The sequence below is a fragment of the Helianthus annuus genome, chromosome 4 (assembly GCF_002127325.2).
Source record: "Helianthus annuus cultivar XRQ/B chromosome 4, HanXRQr2.0-SUNRISE, whole genome shotgun sequence".
In the NCBI taxonomy this organism is placed as follows: domain Eukaryota; kingdom Viridiplantae; phylum Streptophyta; class Magnoliopsida; order Asterales; family Asteraceae; genus Helianthus; species Helianthus annuus.
Window position 1 is genome coordinate 92823574 of NC_035436.2, and position 15456 is coordinate 92839029.

At 41.6% G+C, this 15456-nt stretch overlaps 1 protein-coding gene across 1 annotated transcript; it reads left to right on the top strand.

The window, feature by feature from the left end:
• Positions 1 to 8323: 8323 nt before the first annotated feature.
• Positions 8324 to 12881, top strand: LOC110913288. Its single transcript, XM_022158129.1, has 5 exons — positions 8324 to 9553; positions 9646 to 9811; positions 9918 to 9949; positions 10079 to 11864; positions 12772 to 12881. Exons 1-5 carry the CDS (start codon positions 8324 to 8326, stop codon positions 12879 to 12881), a joined length of 3324 nt encoding a protein of 1107 aa, XP_022013821.1.
• Positions 12882 to 15456: the final 2575 nt, after the last annotated feature.

Sequence of the window (15456 nt, forward strand, 5' to 3'; positions counted from 1 at the left end):
GATACTTACCGGATTGTAGGATGAAAAGGTCTCGGCCGGTTCTAAGAGGAGACGAGGGAGAGAGAATGAGAGCTCTTAGGGTTCTTGTGTGTGTGATGTGAATTGTAACAATTGAGAAAAGAACCAAGTCCCTAAGTGTTTTGTTGTTTGCGCATAGTGGGAGTGGGCCGAGCCCACTCGGTTGCCTAATGGGTCCGCGTACAAGGTGTGGCCCAAAGGGCTTGTGCACTCGAATGTAGTGTTGTGCGGTTCGGGTTCGTGTAACATTCACATAACATACATACACATAAGGCACATAACATCACATATCAAGTATTCATTCAATTAATAACGTTCTCATAAACACGTATCGTTACACAAAGTAAGTCTAAGGTTCGAGTTGTCACACTGCCCTCCTCCACAGCCTGGTTGGTGAGTTTGTGGGCAAGACGAACCACAGGCTGTATGGCAGTGAGGTTGGCCGAGGTTACGTGGCTCCTGATTTCTGGGACTAAGCCTTTGATGTACAATTCGATCCTTCGATACATGGGTCGGGACATGTTTGGGCAAAGAGCAGCATAGTCGTTGGACAGCTTGGTGTAGGTCTCAATCTCTGACCCAACCATCTTGAGTTCATAGTACTCGTCCTCGAGTTTGTGGATGTCATCCCTGTGACAGTACTCTTCCTTGATCATATCCTTGAAATCTTCCCATGCAGTAGCGTTTGCAGTCTCCAAACCAAGCATTTGAATTTGCGCCTTCCACCATGAAAGTGCGCTTCCCTCAAGAGTACCAGTAGCAAACTTTACCCAATTAGCAGGGGGACACTCGCAGACAGCGAAGACAGCTTCGACCTTCTCGATCCAGTGCAGGAGACCTATGGCACCCTCAGTGCCACTGAATGGAAGAGGCTTGCAATCCATGAAGGTCTTGAAGGTACAGACACGTGGTTGCACAGGCGCAGGCTGACCTGTTGTGAGGAGTGAAGCGAAATAGGTTTAGAGGCGAAAAGACGATGTGGCGGTAGGATCTAAAACATCCTAAAACAACGAGCTTACCTATAGGGTGAGCTGCGAAAGCTGCAGCCACTGTGTTGAGCAGGTTAGTGAACTGAGCCTGGGTCATGTTGACGTTTCCTCGTCCGCGTCCACTCATTGTCTTCATAACCAGAAAACATAGTATGAGTGTGGTGTCGTAACACAACGAGAATGAGATAGAAGAGGGGAGGCGTATCTATCTAATCAGGCAAACTAGTACGTATAGTAAAGCAGAAAGCATAAGACAAATAAGCAAGTAAATATGGGTCCGAGCTAGGAGGTCAGATAAGTCGAGCCTTGCACTTGGAGTGTAGTGTCGTCACGAGTCACGAGTTATAGTCTGGTTTTTCTCAAAAAGATTTTTCCCCTTTTTAAAACCAAGTTCACTATAACCAATGGCTCTGATACCAATCTGTCACACCCCCAAAATCCACCTGCGGATAACACCCGCTTTGAGGGCGTGACTGACCAGGATCCAACCACCAATTATACTAAGCATTGGTTAATAGTAAAGTAAAATGTTAGCTCGAGTAGTTTAGCAACATCTTAGCTTAAGTTTGATAGTAAGTTTAAACAAAACAGCGGAAGCATAAACCAAATAGTTTTAAAAGACAGTTCATGGTTCAAGATAAATAAAACCCAACACACGGGTTTTGACGATCACTACACATTCCAAGCAGCAGCTCCTCAGTCACTGGTTACCTGCAAAGCATGCAGTAAGGGGTCAACAATAATGTTGAGTGAGTTCACTAGTTGTCCAGTTTTAATTACCAAAAACTTGTTTCACCAGTTAATTTATCCGTTTATACATGCCATGGGGAGCTACCCCAAAAGTTAGCGACTAAACTGTTTTTCCAATACCGAACACTAGGTAACCGTTTGCGTTTCCGCAGGATGCCCCGATGTCAATGTTCTATCATCATTGACGGATGCCTGAGTACATTAGTTCACGACCGATCCCATACCATGGCACGGTGTGAGGTTGGTAAAACCTAAATAGCGCTATCAACTAATAACCCGTTCGCCTGGCCCCGGCGACTAATCGGTATTATGTAGTAGGGACTTGAGTGATAGAGTTGCGTTTAGTGCCATTTGGTTGCATTCCGTATAAACAGTTAATTAACTAAAAGGTTTCCCAATACAAGGGAAGGTAAAGTAAGTTTGTTCCCAGTAACTAGGGAAGGAAGGTGAATGGTATCCCCTTTACAAGGGGATAGGGTTGTTTTCGTCTCGTGTCCCAAACCACCGGGACGCATGCTTTTAAGTTGTGAACTCACCTTGGGTTGCTCGGTAGATATTTTACCCGGTTAATTACGTTGGTCACCACGTCCTAGCATGGTTACCAAATATGGGTCAAGTTGGGTACAAATAAACACATAGCGAACACGTACGGCAAACACATATAGCAAACACGTATAACATGCGTAACAACAAACAGTTGGGTTATTGGGTCAGCCCTAAACATACAATCAGCAGCAACAACACGTAGCCCAGTCAACAGAAAGCCCAACAGTCAAAGCCCAATAACACCAAAATAGCCCAGTCGAGACAAGGGTGGTTGCGACTCGCAACCGAGGTTACGACTCGCAACCGAGGTCTCGGTTTATCACGTTTTGGTTACGAGTCGCAACCAGAGGTTACGACTCGCAACTAGCGGTTCCGACTTAGCAGCAGTGGTTACGACTCGCAACCGGATTCGATACGCGTTGATTGCGACTCGCAACCGGGAGATCTCGACAAGACTTGATGTGGTCTCGAGTCGCAACCAAAGGTTACGACTCGCAACCGTGATTACGTGCAGCAAATCTTCTAGAACCTGCAATGTACTGACCAATAGAATTGCATTTTCATGAAACAGTGTACTATACCCACTAAACATGTCTGTTTGTCTATTTTGTGTCTAAATCGGATCAAACAAAGCATATTCAAAATATTTAAGTGGCATTCAAGCTGTTCATCATATTCAAATAACATTCAACCCACATTCATCAATAAACAACCCAAAATTTATGTATAAACCCTCTAACCAAACCCTTAATATCATTCGGATAACAAAATCCATTCAACCTAAACAATATAACATATCCTTTATTAACATGATCCGAAACATATAACAATAATCGATCTAACCAAACATCTAACCAAACATTGTAACAACCGGAAAGCACTCTATTTTCTCAAACAAGAGTAACAATCAACAATATCAACTAAATAACCAATAATCATGCAAACATTTCAAGGCAATTTATCATCATTATGTAACAAAACACCTAGTGAACATAATAACACTAACCGATTCAAGTGAGACACAAAGGTGTTCAAGTTGGTGCAAGGATGAAGCCTTCGAGTGATGATTCCGAGTTCGAACCGAGGGTGCTCTTGATGTTGGTTGATCCGAGAGGGAGAAGGAAGGAGAGGAAGGTGATCTTGGTTAGGGTTTTAGGGTTTTAGTGAGAGGTAGAGAGTGTGAGAGAAAATGTTGCAAAATGGTAAAATGGTGAGGGTTGGCCGGTATATATATCGAGTGGGTCAAGGGCTCACAAATGTTGTCCTTGGTGGTCGGCCCAACTGGCCCAACTGTTACTGTTTACTCGAGACCGAGCATGGTCTCGAGTCGGGTCCGTAGTCTCGGTTCACTAGAAGTTATACACACATACATACACATATAAATATATATATATATATATATATATATATATATATACATTTTACACATAATCGCAGAAATTTCATAGTTCTCATTTAATAAAATATGTACACGCAAAGTTACATCAGTAAGGTTTCCCGGGAAAATCCGAAGTGTCACAAACATGGCTCTGAATTTCTGAGGCTAGACCATTGAGATACAACTCGATGCGCTTGATCGGAGGGTCTACCATAGTTGGGCACAAAATAGCCAGTTCGTTCGATCGCTTCGTGTAAGCTTCTATCTCTGACCCCGTCATCTTCAAGTGATAAAACTCATTCTCCAACTTGTGGATATCATCCCTTGTGCAGTACTCACGTTTGATAAGTTCCTTGAATTTGTTCCAGGGTGTGGCGTTAGCAGCTGCCAACCCTAAGATCTGAACTTGGGCGTTCCACCAAGTTAGTGCTATTCCTTCTAGCGTGCTAGTGGCGTATTTCACCCTGCGAGCCTCAGGGCATTCACACATCTCGAACACAGACTCGAGCTTTTCAAACCAGTGGAGGAGTCCCACTGCCCCCCTCTGTGCCGCTGAAAGTACTTGGACGACAGTCCATGAAGTTCTTAAAGGTGCAAACTTGCTGCTGCGCTGGTTGACCTATTGTGTACGAATAGGGCAAAGTTTAAATACAAGGGCTAGTTTAGGAGTGTAGGATCTAAAGATCCTAGCGTAAATCTATACTGCAGGGTATACTACCTGCTTGAGCAGCTGCAAGTGCCGCAGCAACTTGAGCTTGAACGAGAGCCTCTAGCTGGGCTTGAGTCATGTTAATTCGTCCAGACATGATCTTCATTGTAAAAGTAACGTAAGTGAGAGTGGTTCGCGAATGGGGCGATGACAGAAAAGCGTAAGCACGTAGGTATTCTCATGTAATAGTATCATGTGTATCTAAGTGTAATGCGAGCAAAGTTCTAAGCAATTCTAACAAACAGGCAATAAACATAAACCTTATTACCTAGGATGTCGAGTCTTGCACGTGGAGCGAAGCGTCGTTGTGGATCGTTGAGAGCACTGTTCTGGTTATAGTCTGGTTTTAATAAAAACGTTTTCCCATATTAGAACCAAGTTCTCTATAACCAATTGCTCTGATACCAATCTGTCACACCCCCAAAATCCCACACGCGGAGTACCACCGCTTGGGAGCGTGACATGACCAGGATCAAGCCATCAATCATATCAAACATAGCATTTAATAATAAAAGTAGATAAAGTGAATCATCATGACATGATTGATGTTCAAAACCAAACTTTGTTTAAGTAGCGGAAGCATAATAATGAAAACCCAAAATAAGTTATAAGTTCAAATATCGTTCACGATCCGTATCCCACAACGACCTGCTCCTCTCTGTGCAAGCTCCATAATATACCTAAGGTCCTGCAAGGCATGCAGCATGTATGTTCATCTAGTTGGGGGCTTCCCATGCATGTATGTACTAATGGTGGGGGTTTCCCATGCTTATATATATTACTAGTGGGGGATTCCCACGTTTATCTTTACTAATGGGGGCTTCCCAATATGGTACTTACTAGACTATTTGCAACCATGTGTTCTTCTTAATCCGAGAACAGGAATACGTACAAGGTCACGCAGGATTTACGTGAGTGCCCTTCCCCGAGGACAGTGGTACGTGTGGGGTTTACGTAGGATTTACGTAAGTGTCCTTCCGACCCGGAAGACAGTAGTGGGTGTTAGGTTACGTAGGATTTACGTAAGTGTCCTCCCGACCCGGGAGACAATGGTAGATACTAATATACGTAGGTTTTACGTAAGTGTCCTGACTATCCTGAGGACGATGGTCTATAGTCTAGTGATTTCGTAAGTACGAGTAATCATTCCATATCAAACATTCCAACCCAATTCCCAACCCGGGAATCCTATGCCTTGGCTGTGTGAACTCACCTTGGTTTGCTCGGCAGATACACAAAGAGGTTTCTTGAACTAAAGAGGTCAACCACGTCCTAACAGGGTTATCATACAAGTCAGGTTTTGACTTCAAATAATGCACGTATAAGTCATGGCAACCACGTATTCAGTCAAACACACTTTAACAGTTAATAACGTATGCAAGATTTGGACTCGCACAAGCCCAACATCCTTGTGCGGTTCACCCAATGAAATTCAATAGTTCCCGGCCCAAATAACATAGCAACCCAATAACACATCGGCCCAATAAGATTTAAACAGTCCAATAAGGTGCCCGTGCTCACAGTCTCGAGTCGAGACCAAGCGGTCTCGAGTTGGGCTGGTGTCGAGATCTCGAGTCGCAACGAATGAGATCTCGAGTCGCAACAGGGGCGGTCTCGGTTTGTCATGGTCCGGTCTCGAGTCGCAACGGGACTCGCAACCTCGGTCTCGGCTTGTCATGGTCCGGTCTCGAGTCGCAACGGGACTCGCAAACTCGGTCTCGAGTTGTGTTGTGTGTCGGTGTGAGGTCTCGAGTCGCAACGGGACTCGCAATGTCGGTCTCGAATTGTGTTGTTGTGTGTCGGTGTGAGGTCTCGAGTCGCAACGGGACTCGCAATGTCTGTCTCGGGTCATCATGCTCAGGTCGAGATCACACGGTCTCGACTCGCAACCATGTTGAGTCTATCAATTTGTAACAATTTTCCTGATTTCATGCAGATCGGTTACACTTATTCAGGTTTCCAAGTTTACATCAATCAATTAACACGATTCCACCCAAGCAGTTAACACAATATCGATCAAACGGGGGTTTCCAAACCTTAATTCGTATGAACCCTAGACTAAACATAGCATGAACAACTTATCATCATCCAACCGGATTAAACCCTACCATCTAAACATATTAACCAAGTTCAAATATGACACAGCCGATTAAACATATCCATTCGGTTCAAATCATGCAATCCGATTTACAACAAGAACAATAACAAGGATAGCAAACTTCAATCCGTTTATCATGCATGCACATACATACAACATATCAACAGAGTTACTAGCATAGCCCTAACCGATCATGTAATCCGATAACTAACAAAACATATAAACATACAATTAGTGGCATCATACTAACCGAGATGAAAGTAGGGGATCGATTTGGGTTCACGAGCTTCGAAGGGTGCTTGCCGTCGGGTTCCAAAAGTCACGAGAGAGAGGGAGAGAGCTTCTAGGGTTGATGTGTGTTTGTGGTTTTTACCAATTGTGAGAGTCAAAAACCCACCTAATGGATATGTGTGTTCGCAAAGGGGAAATGGGCCGAACCCTTCACTGGGCCGTCCTCTTGGTCTCGAGTCCAAGAGTTAGGGTGTGCGATTTGGGCTTAATTACTATACTAACATTCAACACACACATAGCATATAATCATAACATATCATGTATTCATTCAAATAATATGGTTCACGTAAGCATATAACGTTACACAAGGTAAGTCTAAAGTACGAGTTGTCACATTATCCCCAACTAAAAAGAAATTTCGTCCCGAAATTTGGTACGCACTCACTGAGGGAGCTAGGTAAGTTGTATCGTTCACTGGTTTTCCTGGGGTGGCACAGTCCAACATGCAACGGCCCAAACAAATAAACATTGGTCTTGTACGATCCGGATAGCTTTGTACAATCCGGTCGACTTGTGCGATCTGCTTAGGTTGTGCGATCCGAACTAGCCCAACCAATCTTGTATACCCGGCCCAACAGTTAAGCAAACATAACAACTTGTGCGATCCAACAGCCTTGTGCGACTGGGGACACCTTGTGCGATTGGATCATCTTGTGCGACTAGACTCCTTGTGCGGTCAGATTAGACCTTGCACGATCTAATCTTGTGCGACCAGGAGCCTTGTGCGATTAGTTTAAATGTCCAGATTTCATGCAATCAGTTACAAACATTCAATGGTTTCCAAGTTTGTCATTTATCAATTAACACGATTTCAGATTCTAACCAATCCCTTAACCGATAAAACAAGATTTTTATCTCGAAATTCTTATGAACTCTATCATAATCAAACATGAACAATAATCTCAACATTTAAACATATTAACATGAATCTTGATCACTAACATACATCCGATTATGACAACACAATAATTCATCCTAATCGTAACATATCACAGCCGATTACATACCTTCTATCCTAATCATTATGCAAACAATCCGAGAACATGACATGCTAGTCGATTAACATCACCATACTTATCCGATTCACTAGAGCATCATCATTCACACAAACTATTCTCGTTATCACATAAATCATGGCATCCAAATTGGAATGCTCTCTCTTATAGGCGATTTTCTTTGTTCTTCATGAATCCTTCGTTCCTCTTCGTGATCTTGTGCATAACAGTCTGTGATTAGAGGATTGATCTTTCAAATCTCTATAACGAACTTGTTAGCACTAGGGATCGATCCTGAACTGGGGTTTTTTTCGTTTTTCTTTTTAAAATCGCTGCTCTAGTTTTGATTCAAGAACCCTAATTTATTAAACTGGTAGTCACTGATTACGATTAACTGTGTTTAATTTAGCTAGATTGGTGCTCAGGTTTAATCGATAAAGGGATCAGGTTTCATACTAGGGTTTATAGGATTAGGGTTTGTCTTCTGTTTTTTTGCCGTCGGGGTTTCGCTAGGGTTGTTACGTGCATGGTTGGCTGTTCAATTGTTTAATGGAGAGGGGAAATCATACTTGTCCGTCTGATTGCAACAAATCTGATGCTAGCATCGTGCATGATCGAGGGAAGCCGCCCAACTCATTCAAGGGCTTTCCTAATAAGCCGTTGAATATTGATGGTAACTCTTTCCTTCCTCGTAGGGGTACTGTTCAGGATTTACATGTAGAACCTAGGAAGATTAATGTCATCGATGAACTAATGAAGATAACGGAACCGGTGGTTGAGGATTCGTTAAATTCTGATGAGCATGTGGCTGGGGAAACTAGTAATTCGGGTAAAGGGCATATTCCGAATGATAATAACAGTATGCCGAGGTCTTATGCGGATTCAGTCTTGAATCTGAATACTAGAAAAGTTAATTTTCGGTCACTTAGCTGCTCGGAGAAACATGATGAATGTGATATTGTATTACCAAAGGAGTCGGTTCGAGTGGTTCAGGATAAGTTAGCTAATACCCTGATTGGATACTTTTTAGGTGATCGTATTGCTTACCCGGTAGTGGAGTTTTTCGTTCGTAACAATTGGAAAAAGTTTGGTCTTGAAAAGTCAATGATGAATGCTACTGGTTTTTTCTTTTTTAAGTTTGCGGACCGGAAAGGAATGATGGATGTTTTAAAGGAAGGCCCTTGGATAATTCGGTCTCAACCAATTTTTCTAAACGAGTGGTCACCTTCTATGAAACTGGAAAAGAAGGAAGTCACCAAGGTTCAGGTTTGGGTTAAGATCCATGAGGTTCCTTTAGCTGCATATAGGGAGGATGGTCTAAATATGATTGCGACTACAATTGGGGAACCGAAACATCTAGACTCTTATACAGCTTCAATGTGTATTGATAGTTGGGGAAGAAGTAGCTATGCAAGAGCTCTGGTTGAACTTTCAGCTGAGAAAGACTTGAAGGAGGAAATCACCTTGGCTATTCCGGTTTTGGAGGGGGAGGGTTTTATTAAGGAAACCATGTATGTTGAGTATGAATGGTGTCCTCTTAGGTGTTCGGGGTGTTGTGTTTTTGGCCATTCTGATGATATGTGTCCAAAGAAGCCAAGAAAACCAATGAGCAGCGTTAATCATGAACAAGGAGGTAACCCGGTGAAGCAAGGGAGCCGGAAGGGTAAGGAAGTTGTCAAAGTGGATGCGGATGGTTTCTCAGGGGTTCATTCAAAGAAGGTTGCTAGGAAAGGTGGTATCCAAATCAATAAACCAAAGTCTAAATTCGAATATAGACCTGTCAGCAATAAACGTTCTGATGAAACTAAGTCCAAGCCGATGGGGGGTAACTATTCTACTCGAAACCCTTTTGAGGTTTTAATGACACAAAGGAAGTGAATGTGGATAAAGGTCAAAGTAGCAAGTCGGCTGGGGGCGGAAACGTGGATTCGGAGGAAGATGAGGTGATGGAGGGCTATAGTGAGATGGATGAGTTTCTCATGGAAGGGACGCATAGAGTTAAAGGGGCAAGCACTCCTTCTCCAGATGTGTCTAATGGTTAGTCTTGCTTCTTGGAACATTAGGGGGTTGAACCGCCCTCTGAAACAACAAGAGGTTCGACAGATTGTAAAGGAGAATAGTTTGTCGTTTTGTGCAATTCTAGAATCCCATGTGAACGTAGAAAATCTTAATAAGGTTTGTTCTTCTGTTTTTCGTCGGTGGGAGTGGACCTCGAATGGTAATAGTTGTGACAAGGGTACGAGGATCATTGTTGGCTGGGATCCGGGTATTTTTGATGTCATTTTGCTATCTCAATCTTCGCAGGTTATGCATTTTCAACTCGTGTTTAAGCAAGACAAGAAAGTGTTTTTTTGTTCCATTGTTTATGCAGCCAATTATTATATTACTGGAAGGGAGTTATGGTATCATTTATCTAAGCATAAAGTGCTTGTGGGTAATAAACCTTGGGTTATCTTGGGCGATTTCAATTCAGCTCTTAATCTAGATGATAAGTCAATGGGAGCTTCAAATATTTCGACTGGCATGAGAGATTTTCAAGACTGTATTTCGGAGTTAGAGGTGTTTGACATAAATAGCTCGGGCTTGCATTTCACGTGGAATCAAAAACCAAAAAAGGGTGCCGGTTTGCTAAATAAAATTGACAGGGTCATGGGTAACACTCCTTTTGTTGATATGTTTCCCAATTCGGTGGCTCTTTTCCACCCCTATCGTCTATCTGATCACTGTCCTTGTTTGTTAAAGATCCCAATGCCGGCTAAGAATAAACATAGACCGTTCAAATTCGCAAACTTTTTGGTTTATAAGCCGGGTTTTATTGAGGCAGTTAAGAAGGTTTGGGATACTAATATCGAAGGGGTCCAACAACTTCAAGTGGTGAAAAAGCTTCGTTTATTAAAAAATCCGCTTCGTGCGTTAGTGTTTCAACAAGGTAATCTGCACAAGAAAGTGGAGGAGCTTCGTTCTAGGCTGGATGCGATTCAACGGGATATCGATAGCAGCCCTTTAAATGCTGTTCTTCGAGAGCAAGAGATGAAGATTTCGGCTGATTTTCAAGAGGCTTGTCTAGATGAGGAGCGCTTCTTAAAACAAAAATCTAAAGTGGATTGGCTTCGAGCGGGGGATGCCAATACGGCGTTCTTTCATGCTTCCTTGAAGAGCAGAAATCATTCAACCAGAATTGATGTTATTTCAAATAACGAAGGGGTTCTGTTTGAGGGCGAGAATGTTTCTAAGGCGATTGTGGCTCATTATGAGAAGTTCCTTGGTAGTGAAGATGATATAGCAATTCGGCCATCGCATGAGTTGTTTTCAAAGAAGTTGAATGAAGGTGATGCGTTGTATATGGTTCGTCCGGTCACCAGTCAAGAGGTTAAGCTGGCTATGTTTTCTATTGGGAATGAAAAAGCCCCTGGTCCAGATGGGTATTCGGCGGCGTTTTTCAAGAGTGCTTGGGATATTATTGGTGTTGATGTTTCGAATGCTATTATTGATTTTTTCAATACTGGTAAGCTTCTTCGGGAGCTGAATAATACTCTCATTGTTCTTATTCCAAAGAAGACTACTTTTTTTTCAGTTACGGATTATCGGCCCATTGCTTGTTGCAATGTCATCTACAAATGTATCAGCAAGATTGTGGCGGATCGTATTAAGGGTTCTTTGAACCAAATTGTAAGCATTAACCAGTCGGCTTTTATACCGGGAAGGAAGATATCGGATAACATATTGCTCACCCAGGAATTGATGCACAACTATCATAGAAGCTTTGGTCCGCCCCGTTGTGCTTTTAAAGTTGATATTCAAAAAGCTTATGACACGGTTCATTGGAATTTTCTAAAGGATGTGCTCGTTAGGTTTGGTTTCAATTCGAGGATTGTGGACTGGATTATGACCTGTGTTTCTACCCCTGCATATTCTCTCTGTGTTAATGGGGAAGTGCATGGTTATTTCAAGGGTAGACGTGGTTTGCGGCAAGGAGATCCGTTATCTCCTTATCTCTTTACTCTTGTCATGGAAACTCTAACTTGCATTCTACAGCATGCTTCTCGGTTGGATTCTTCTTTCAAGTTTCATAACAAATGTGAAAAGCAGCGTATTATTAATCTCTGTTTTGCAGATGACCTGTTTCTTTTTGCTCGTGGCGATGTTCATTCGGCTTCGTTTATCATTGTCACACCCCCAAAATCCACACGCGGAGTACCACCGCTAGGAGGCGTGACATGACCAGGATCAAGCCACCAATCATATCGAACATGTAATTAATATCAAGTATAATAAATGTAAACCAATCATTCAATACGATAGGTGTTCAAAACATAATAATAGTTTCAAAGTATAGCGGAAGCATAAGTATGAAAACCCAATGTGTAACATAAGTTCAAAAGTTTAAATGTTTTAACATGGCATCCACGATCCATGCTCCACAACGACCTGCTCCTCCCTGTGCAAGCTCCATGTATCTAACGACCTGCAAGGCATGTAACAGAGGATCAACAACTAGTTGAGCGAGTTCACAGTTAACAGTTCAGTAATAGTATAGTGTGAGTAGTAGTATGTTTGTTCGTTATGTCATGTATCGTATTAGTTTCCATCGCGGCCTCCCAGGCAGGTATGCGAAGATATTAGGGGATGTTCATCCCGAGTATTCTAGACTAGGTTTATCTGTATCGCGGCCTACCAGGCAGGTGTGCGAAGATTAGTAAATTTCAGTTCGCGGCCTTCCAAAGGCAGGTGTGCGAAGTCAGTCATAATATCGCGGCCAACCCTTGGAAGGTGTGCGAAGATCAGTTCAATAAGTGTTACTAGTCTAGTCGTAGTTCTATCAGCGGAGTATGTACAGTAGTTCATCAAATCCCATTCCCACCCGGGAACCCCATGCCTTGGCTGTGTGAACTCACCTTGGTTTGCTCGGTATGCTTAACTATGTGCTTGCAATTAATCAATCGAGTCCTATAGTATGCATGTATATTAAATCAGTTCATGTTCGTAACGATATGCAGGTAATCTATGTCACAAGGCGTTTGACAGTTATCATCATGTATCACATAAACAGCTAATCACATTTATGCAGCTTAAGCTTTACAATCAGGGTTGTTCTCAGTCGTTTTAACTCAATTATTCATCAACAGTCTTAGTAATTTTTATCGTGTTATATCGTTGCTCAGAAATACAGAACTAGCATGCATAGGAGAGTTTATGTCACACCCCCAAAATCCACCTGCGGAGTATCACCACTTGGGAGCGTGACTGACCAGGATCAAGCCACCAATCATATTGAACATAGCATAATATAAATAAAATAGTTCGTAAAACCCAATTCAATACAATTGATGTTCTAAACCAAACATAGTATCAATAGCGGAAGCATAAGTATGTAACCCAAAGTAAATCATAAGTTCAAATATCCGAAACGTTAAACATAGTGTTCATGATCCATTGCCCACAACGACCTGCTCCTCCCTGTGCAAGCTCCATAAGTATCTAATGACCTGCAAGGCATGTAACAGAGGATCAACAACTAGTTGAGCGAGTTCACAGTTAACAGTTCAGTAATAGTATAGTGTGAGTAGTAGTATGTTCGTTCGTTATGGCATGTATCATATTAGTTTCCATCGCGGCCTCCCAGGCAGGTATGCGAAGATATTAGGGGATGTTCCTCCCGAGTATTCTAGACTAGGTTTATCTATATCGCGGCCTACCAGGCAGGTGTGCGAAGATTAGTAAATTCAGTTCGCGGCCTTCCAAAGGCAGGTGTGCGAAGTCAGTCATAATATCGCGGCCAACCCTTGGCAGGTGTGCGAAGATCAGTTCAATAAGTGTTACTAGTCTAGTCGTAGTTCAATCAGCGGAGTATGTACCATAGTTCATCAAATCACATCACTACGTTCCAGTATAGATAAGTACCAGTAAATAATCAAATCCCATTCCCACCCTGGGAACCCCATGCCTTGGCTGGGTGAACTCACCTTGGGTTTGCTCGGTATGGTAAGTGAGTGCTCACAGTTAGGGGTGTTCATGGTTCGGTTTCAAACCGTGAAACCGTCCAAACCGGTCATCGGTTTGGTTTCGCGGTCGGTTTTTCTATTCAACTTTCGGTCGGTCGGTTTCAATATATTCAAACCGTAACTAACGGTTTGGTTTACGGTTCTTACCAAAAACTAGCCATAAAAAACCGGACCGAACCGTAAGAGTTTATTATATATGTTTTGTAATATATATATATATATATATATATATATATATATATATATATATATATATATATATATATATATATATATATATATATATATATATTAGACATAAATTAAAATAAAACTATTTTGACTATTAGAACTAACTAGCGGGGTTGCCCGCGCTACGCGGCGGGTTTTCGATCGATTTCGTTTTGGCTCATTACGTTTGGTCGGTTTCAATTTGGCTCGTTACGGTTTAGACACTCGCTATAACAACTAAAAGAGGAAACATAAAAAATATATGTTATATTAGAGCCAACTCGGTTCCACACAACGCCTCGGAAATTGGTTGATTTTGTTTCAGCTCGTTATAATTCTAGCGCTCACTATACCAACTGAAAGAGAAGACCCCCCAAAAAGGTTTATCAAATTTGATTAGACTCAGTTTTAAATAAAATTTAGAGAAAAGTGCATGTATAGTACCTGTGGTTTGCTCCGTTTTCACCTATAGTCCCTACACTTTTAAAATTACAGCTATAGTCCCTAACTTTTGCATATTCGTTCTCAAATAGTCCTTAGTATGAATGTGGGTTAGTTTAAAATTTTGTAAAACAACTATTTAAAAAATTATATAAGAAAAACAAAATATATTTAAACTAATTATGTTATCAAAATAACCAAATGAATTAATTGAAGAGTAAAACACCTGTGTCATAAGCGATTTTTTCTTCATTGGCAAAAAAGATGTTGCTAAACAAAAATCATGAAAAATTTTGTGGTGAATATGAAAAACTTAAAAAGTCTACTATATTTGCAACTTCAAAATGTTATAGTATATAATGTAAATTAGGGGGGGGGGGGGTAAACTTAAGCCTATTTTGACATTCTCATATTTGAGAGCTTCAGCCCCTTTATTAGTTTTCCATATTCCATATTTTCATACCGTAAAAACTAATCAAGAATTCTTTTGAAGTGGCTTATGTACCTAACTTTTGTTAACTTTTATGCTAAAATCATTTATGTACCTAGATTTATTAACTGTTCTATTGAATCGTGATCACCATAGCTTTCTGTTAATTTATAATGTCCTTTTTTTGGTTCTTATGTAATGAGCTCAAACCGTGAAACCAAACCGTTACGAACGGTTCGGTTTGGTTCGGTTTGAGAGTTCTATGGTTTGGTTATGGTTTACAAAAATCAGAAACCGTTACTAACGGTTTGGTTCACGGTTTGACCTGAAAACCGCGAAAACCGGACCATGAACACCCCTACTCACAGTTAATCAATCACGTACTAAATACGCACGTATGCACAATCAGTTTACATCCAAATTGTTCACGTATAGGTATAATCACCGAAGTACTAGCATGTATTCACTATCATAAAAATCATGCACATCACTTAACATAACAGCAGTTATATGTCTCAGTTAATATTTAACAGGTTTAAACTGAGTTACTGGGCAGGTTATACATTTGGCGAAACACACTTTTTGGCGAAACACACTTT